The 8,406-nt window shown below is 54.3% G+C and overlaps 1 protein-coding gene across 1 annotated transcript; it reads right to left on the bottom strand.

Moving 5' to 3' along the window:
* Nucleotides 1-2,258: 2,258 nt before the first annotated feature.
* Nucleotides 2,259-7,757, bottom strand: LOC117437718 (FXYD domain-containing ion transport regulator 3). The gene is made up of 8 exons (XM_034072318.1): nucleotides 7,739-7,757; nucleotides 6,589-6,676; nucleotides 5,980-6,015; nucleotides 4,935-4,958; nucleotides 4,342-4,416; nucleotides 3,354-3,384; nucleotides 2,512-2,555; nucleotides 2,259-2,398 (listed from the first exon to the last, which is right to left on the bottom strand). Exons 2-8 carry the CDS (start codon nucleotides 6,626-6,628, stop codon nucleotides 2,379-2,381), a joined length of 270 nt encoding a protein of 89 aa, XP_033928209.1. The 5' UTR covers nucleotides 6,629-6,676; nucleotides 7,739-7,757; the 3' UTR covers nucleotides 2,259-2,378.
* Between the last annotated feature and the right edge of the window lie 649 nt (nucleotides 7,758-8,406).

Genomic DNA, 8,406 nt, shown 5'->3' with positions numbered 1-8,406 from the left:
GGGTAATGGGGGTCCTATGGGGGCTATGGGGCAGAGGGAGGTCGAGGTACTGACATTGGTCACCATTGAGCACCATTGACCACCATTGACCACCATTGACCCAATGTCTCCATTGACCACCATTGACCGCCATTGGCCACCATTGACCACCATTGACCCAATGGCACCATTGACCACCATTGACCGCCATTGGCCACCATTGACCACCATTGACCCAATGGCACCATTGACCACCATTGACCACCATTGGCCACCATTGACCACCATTGACCACCATTGGCCACCATTGGCCACCATTGGCCACCATTGACCACCATTGACCACCATTGACAACCATTGACCACCATTGACAACCATTGACCACCATTGGCCACCATTGACCACCATTGACCCAATGGCACCATTGACCACGATTGACCACCATTGACCACCATTGGCCCAATGTCCCCATTGACCACCATTGACCACCATTGACCACCATTGGCCAGCATTGGCCACCATTGGCCACCATTGACCACCATTGACCCAGTGTCCCCATTGGCCACCATTGACCCAATGGCCCCATTGACCACCATTGACCCCCATTGACCACCATTGACCACCATTGGCCACCATGGACCCAATGGCCCCATTGGCAACCACTATACCCTGACCCACATCTACGGCCTGGGGCCTGGGGGGCAGCTGGAGCCCATGCAGGAGCTCCTGGCCCCATCGCCGCGCTCCTTCGCCCCCATATCTATGGGGCACAGGCACTTCCTGGTGGCCTCCAGCTTCAAGGGGGCCACGCAGATCTATAGGCAGGTTACTATTGATATGGGGGCGTGAGGGGTAATGGGGGGTCCTATGGGGGTTATGGGGGGTCCTATGGGGGTTATGGGGCAGAGGGACGTTGAGGCAGTGCCATTGGCTACCATTGACCACCTATGGCATGTCCTGGTGCCACCATCAACCCAATGGCACCATTGGCCACCATTGACCACCATTGGCCACCATTGGCCACCATTGACCACCATTGACCCAGTGGCACCATTGACCACCATTGACCACCATTGGCCACCATTGACCACCATTGACCCAGTGGCACCATTGGCCACCATTGAACACCATTGACCCAATGTCCAGATTGGCCACCATTGACCACCATTGACCACCATTGACCACCATTGACCCCCATTGACCACCATTGACCCAATGTCCCCATTGGCCACCATTGACCACCATTGACCACCATTGACCCAATGGCACCATTGGCCACCATTGACCACCATTGGCCACCATTGACCACCATTGGCCACCATTGGCCACCATGGACTCAATGGCCCCATTGGCAACCACTATGCCCTGACCCACATGTACCGCCTGGGGCCTGTGGGGCAGCTGGAGCCCATGCAGGAGCTCCTGGCCCCATCGCCGCGCTCCTTCGCCCCCATATCTATGGGGCACAGGCACTTCCTGGTGGCCTCCAGCTTCAAGGGGGCCACGCAGATCTATAGGCAGGTTACTATTGATATGGGGGCGTGAGGGGCAATGGGGGGTCCTATGGGGGCTATGGGGTGTCCTATGGGGGTAATGGGGTGTCCTATGGGGGTTATGGGGGGTCCTATGGGGGCTATGGGGCACAGGGAGGTCGAGGTACTGCCATTGGCTACCATTGAGCACCTATGGGATGTACTGGTGCCACCATTGACCCAATGGCACCATTGACCACCATTGACCACCATTGACCACCATTGACCACCATTGGCCACCATTGGCCACCATTGGCCACCATTGGACACCATTGACCACCTATGGGATGTCCTGGTGCCACCATTGACCCTATGGCACCATTGACCACCATTGACCACCATTGACCACCCATAGCATCTCCTGGTGCCACCATTGACCCTATGGCACCATGGACCACCATTGGCCACCATTGACCACCTATGGCATCTCCTGGTGCCACCATGGACCCAATGTCCCCATTGGCCACCATTGACCACCAATGGCATCTCCTGGTGGCCCCATTGACCCAATGGCACCATTGGCCACCATTGGCCACCATTGAACACCCATGGCATGTACTGGTGCCACCATCAATCCCATGTCCCCATTGACCCCATTGGCCACCATCGACCCCATGTCCCCATTGACCCCATGTCCCCATTGGCCACCATCGACCCCATGTCCCCATTGACCACCATCGACCCCATATCCCCATTAACCCCATTGACCCCATATCCCCTCCTCCTTCCCATAATAACCACAATGTCCCCATTAAACCATCACTTTTTACTCAATGTCCCATTTCTTGCTGTTTTCGGAGGGTTTCACCCCAAAACGACCATCCCCCCCATATATGCCCCATATCCATTGGGGACAATGGGGTCACCTCAACACGTGCTGCTGGTTCCTATGGGGAGATGTGGGTCAATGGGGGACCCATAGCATTGGGTTATGGGGTCTATGGGGACCCCCATTGTCTCTATGGGGTGACCCCATAGATGGGGGATACATGGGACGTACCATGAGCCATGAGGTGGGAGGAGTCCGGGGGGGGACAACGGCGGCTGTGGGGGAGGGGTTGGCATCAAACATGACCCATATCCCATACCCCATACCCCATATCCCATACCCCACACCCCATACCCCATATCCCATACCCCATATCCCATATCCCATATATCCCATACCCCATATCCCATATCCCATACCCCATATATCCCATACCCCATATCCCATATCCCATACCCCATATCCCATACCCCATATCCCATATCCCATACCCCACACCCCATACCCCATATCCCATACCCCATATCCCATATCCCATACCCCATACCCCATATCCCATACCCCATATCCCATACCCCATACCCCATACCCCATATCCCATATCCCATATATCCCATACCCCATACCCCATATCCCATACCCCATACCCCATATCCCATACCCCATATCCCATACCCCATATCCCATATCCCATACCCCATATCCCATATCCCATACCCCATACCCCATATCCCATACCCCATATCCCATATCCCATACCCCATACCCCATACCCCATATCCCATACCCCATACCCCATATCCCATACCCCATATCCCATACCCCACACCCCATACCCCATATCCCATACCCCATATCCCATATCCCATACCCCATACCCCATATCCCATACCCCATATCCCATACCCCATATCCCATATCCCATACCCCATATCCCATATCCCATACCCCATATCCCATACCCCATACCCCATATCCCATATCCCATACCCCATATCCCATACCCCATACCCCATATCCCATACCCCATACCCCATATCCCATACCCCATACCCCATATCCCATATCCATACCTGGCTTTGCTCCCACACTTGCACTTCCCACCTGGTAATGGGGCACAAGAGGTGACCACGTCAACCCCATAGGGGACACTGAGCCCAAGGGGACCCCCCCATTGACATATGGGGACCCCCCATTGACACAATGACCCCCCATTGACATTTGGGGTCCCCATAGACATTTGGGGTCCCCATAGACATTTGGGGTCCCCATTAACACAATGACCCCCCCATTGACACAATGACCCCCATAGACATTTGGGGTCCCCATTGACACTTGGGGTCCCCCATTGACACTTGGGGTCCCCATTAACACAATGACCCCCATTGACATTTGGGGTCCCCATTGACATTTGGGGACCCCATTGACACAATGACCCCCATTGACATTTGGGGTCCCCCATAGACATTTGGGGACCCCATTAACACAATGACCCTCCCATTGACATTTGGGGTCCCCATTGACATTTGGGGTCCCCATTGACATTGGGGTCCCCCATAGACATTTGGGGACCCCATTAACACAATGACCCCCATTGACTTTTGGGGTCCCCCATTGACATTTGGGGTCTCCCCATTGACATTTGGGGTCCCCCATTGACATTTGGGGTCCCCATTGACACAATGACCACCATTGACATTTGGGGTCCCCCATTGACATTTGGGGTCCCCATTAACACAATGACCCCCCCATTGACACTTGGGGTCTCCATTGACATTTGGGGTCCCCATTAACACAATGACCCCCCCATTGACATTTGGGGACCCCCCATTGACATTTGGGGTTCCCATTGACACTTGGGGTCCCCCATTGACACTTGGGGACCCCACTGACACAATGACCCCAATAGACATTTGGGGTCCCCATTGACATTTGGGGTCCCCATTGACATTTGGGGTCCCCATAGACATTGGGGTCCCCCATTGACACAAGGACCCCCCCATTGACCCCATTGACATTGGGGTCCCCCATAGACATTTGGGGTCCCCCATAGACACTCACTGAGGAGGATGATGATGCCCATCACACATAGGACAGCAGCCACCACCAGCCCAGCCACACGCAGGCGATGCCAATCTGGGGGGGATATGGGGTCACCCCTATAGGGTCATCAATGGTACACCCCATAGGGTCATCAATGACACCCCTATAGGGTCATCAATGGTACACCCCATAGGGTCCTTAATGACACCCCCATAGGGTCATCAATGACACCCCTATAGGGTCATCAATGGTACACCCCATAGGGTCATCAATGACACCCCCATAGGGTCATCAATGGTACACCCCATAGGGTTATCAATGACACCCCTATAGGGTCATCAATGGTACACCCCATAGGGTCCTTAATGACACCCCTATAGGGTCATCAATGGTATCCCCCATTGGGGTCCTCAATGACACCCCTATAGGGTCATCAATGGGATCCCCCATTGGGGTCATCAATGGTATCCCCCATTGGGGTCCTTAAGGACACCCCCATAGGGTCATCAATGGTATCCCCCATTGGGTCCCATTGGGACATCCCATAATGACCTCCAATGGGGTCCCCCCATCTCACCCCATAGGGCTGCCCCCCCCATATCCCCACTCACCATAGTGGAAGGGACTGGTGGTATCTGTAGGGAATGGGAAGATACCAGTATAACCCATTACAACCCAGTATAACCCATTATATCCCAGTATAACCCCTTATATCCCAGTATAACCCCATCATATCCCAGTATAACCCCTTATATCCCAGTATAACCCCATCATATCCCAGTATAACCCCATTATATCCCAGTATAACCCCATCATATCCCAGTATAACCCCTTATATCCCAGTATAACCCATTATATCCCAGTATAACCCCATCAGATCCCAGTATAACCCCTTATATCCCAGTATAACCCCATCATAACCCAGTATAACCCCATCATATCCCAGTATAACCCCATCAGATCCCAGTATAACCCCATCATATCCCAGTATAACCCCATTATATCCCAGTATAACCCCATCATATCCCAGTATAACCCCATTATATCCCAGTATAACCCCATTATATCCCAGTATAACCCCTTATATCCCACTATAACCCCATCATATCCCATTATAACCCCATCATATCCCAGTATAACCCCTTATACCCCAGTATAACCCCATCATATCCCAGTATAACCCCATCATATCCCAGTATAACCCCTTATATCCCAGTATAACCCCTTATATCCCAGTATAACCCCATCATATCCCAGTATAACCCCATCATATCCCAGTATAACCCCATCATATCCCAGTATAACCCCATTATATCCCAGTATAACCCCATTATATCCCAGTATAACCCCATCAGATCCCAGTATAACCCCTTATATCCCAGTATAACCCCTTATATCCCAGTATAACCCCATCATATCCCAGTATAACCCCATCATATCCCAGTATAACCCCTTATATCCCAGTATAACCCATTATATCCCAGTATAACCCCTTATATCCCAGTATAACCCCTTATATCCCAGTATAACCCCTTATATCCCAGTATAACCCATTATATCCCAGTATAACCTCTTATATCCCAGTTTATGCCACTCCCATTCCCAGTCCAGCTCTTCCCCCCTCCCAGTTGCTCCCAGTTCATCCCAGTTACTCACCAGGGGGCAGAGGATTCCCTCTTACTGGGGGCAGAACTGGGGGGACAAAACCAGTTTGGGGGGGAGAGGGGTCCCAGTTCATCCCAGTTCATCCCAGTTCATCCCAGTTCATCCCAGTTCCTCCCAGTTCATCCCAGTTCATCCCAGTTCCCTCCCAGTTCATCCCAGTTCATCCCAGTTCATCCCAGTTCATCCCCAGTTCATCCCCAGTTCATCCCAGTTCATCCCAGTTCCTCCCAGTTCCTCCCAGTTCATCCCAGTTCCTCCCAGTTCATCCCAGTTCATCCCAGTTCCTCCCAGTTCATCCCAGTTCCTCCCAGTTCATCCCAGTTCATCCCAGTTCCTCCCAGTTCCTCCCAGTTCATCCCAGTTCCTCCCAGTTCCCTCCTAGTTCATCCCAATCCCCTCCCAGTTCCTCCCATTTGCTCCCAGTTCATCCCAATCCCCTCCCAGTTCCTCCCAGTTCATCCCAGTTCCTCCAGATACCCTCCCAGTTCCTCCCAGTTGCTCCCAGTTCATCCCAATTCCTCCCAGTTCCTCCCAGTTCCTCCCAGTTCCCTCCTAGTTCATCCCAATCCCCTCCCAGTTCATCCCAGTTCCTCCCAGTACCTCCCAGTATGACCAGTACGCTCAAGCTCCCCCACTCCATCCTGCAGGAACACGTTACTGGGCGGAAACTGGTGTTACTGGGAGGGCACTGGTGTTAATGGGAGGGGACTGGTGTTACTGGGAGGGGACTGGGAGTTACTGGGAGGGAACTGGTGTTACTGGGAGGGGACTGGGAGTTACTGGGAGGGGACTGGTGTTAATGGGAGGGGACTGGGAGTTACTGGGAGGGGACTGGGAGTTACTGGGAGGGGACTGGGAGTTACTGGGAGGGGACTGGGAGTTACTGGGCGGGCACTGGTGTTACTGGTGCCAATGGGACATTCCTGAGTGGGGCGAGGTCCATGGGCCCCATAGGACGGAACCAATGACACGGGGGGGGGGGAACAGCCCCAATGGGTGCTCGGGGACCCATAAGCACTTATGGGGCAGCCCCACATAGGGACCCGTATAGGGACCCCCCTCATAGGACCCCATAGGGACACCCCCGCCCAATAGGACCCCTATAGCCCCCCCCCCCATAGGACCCATATAGTGACCCCCCCCCATAGGAATCCCGTATAGGGCCCCCCCCGCCCCACAGGACCCCATAAGAACCCCCCCCATAGGACCCCTATAGGGCACCCCCCATAGGATCCCATAGGGACCCCGCCCCATAGGACCCCTATAGGGCCCCCCCCCATAGGACCCCATAGGGAGCCCCCCCCCATAGAACCCCTATAGGGACCCCCCCCGCCCCATAGGACGCCATAGGGACCCCCTATATGGAACCCCCCCCATAGGAACCCCCTATAGGACCCCCCCACCCCATAGGACCCCATAGGGCCCCCCCCATAGGACCCCATAGGGACCCCCCCGCCCCATAGGAACCCCCTATAGGGACTCCTCCATAGGACCCCCCATAGGAACCCCTATAGGGACCCCTATAGGGCCCCCCACCCATAGAACCCCTATAGGGACTCCCCCACCATAGGAACCCCTATAGGCCCCCCCCATAGGACCCCATAGGGACACCCCCGCCCCATAGGACCCTATAGGACCCCTATAGGGACTCAGCCCCATAGGAACCCTATAGGACCCCCCCATATGACCCCATAGGACCCCATAGGCCCCCCCCCCCCCATAGGACTCTATGGGTCACCCCACAACTCACGTCCCGACCCCAGCAAGGACCAAAGCAGGAACTGGGGGGGGGGGAACAGCCCATACCTGGAAGGGGGCGTGGCCTAACCCGGAAGAGCCAATCAGGAGCCTCCTATCACCCACGTGACGCCCCAACGTATAACATAGGTGCTTCCTATGGACCCATTGATCCCTATGGACCCATTGATCCCACATGGACCCATTGATCCCTATGGACCCATTGATCCCTATGGACCCATTGATCCCTATGGACCCATTGATCCCCTATAGACCCATTGACCCCCATGGACCCATTGATCTCTATGGACCCATTGATCCCACATGGACCCATTGATCCCTATGGACCCATTGACCCCCATGGACCCATTGATCCCTATGGACCCATTGACCCCCATGGACCCATTGATTCCCCTATGGACCCATTGATCCCTATGGACCCATTGACCCCTATGGACCCATTGATCTCCAATGGACCCATTGACCCTCATGGACCCATTGATCCCTATGGACCCATTGATCCCCTATGGACCCATTGATCCCTATGGACCCATTGATCCCCTATGGACCCATTGATCCCTATGGACCCATTGATCCCCTATGGACCCATTGATCCCTATGGACCCATTGACCCCCATGGACCCATTGATCCCTATGGACCCATTGACCCCCATGGACCCA

Source organism: Melopsittacus undulatus, chromosome 26, assembly GCF_012275295.1.
Source record: "Melopsittacus undulatus isolate bMelUnd1 chromosome 26, bMelUnd1.mat.Z, whole genome shotgun sequence".
Lineage (NCBI taxonomy): Eukaryota > Metazoa > Chordata > Aves > Psittaciformes > Psittaculidae > Melopsittacus > Melopsittacus undulatus.
Note: the sequence above shows the minus strand (reverse complement) of the source record. Positions and strands in the feature narration are given on the sequence as shown.

What these genes read in the sequence shown, in the direction of transcription:
- LOC117437718 (XM_034072318.1), bottom strand. Translation starts at nt 6,628, where the DNA reads ATGGAGTGGGGGAGCTTGAGCGTACTGGTCATACTGGGAG. An exon ending in AGGGAATCCTCTGCCCCCTG is followed by an intron (nt 4,959 to 5,979) that starts GTGAGTAACTGG and finishes CATTCCCTACAG; the next exon opens with ATACCACCAGTCCCTTCCAC. An exon ending in CACCAGTCCCTTCCACTATG is followed by an intron (nt 4,417 to 4,934) that starts GTGAGTGGGGAT and finishes TATCCCCCCCAG; the next exon opens with ATTGGCATCGCCTGCGTGTG.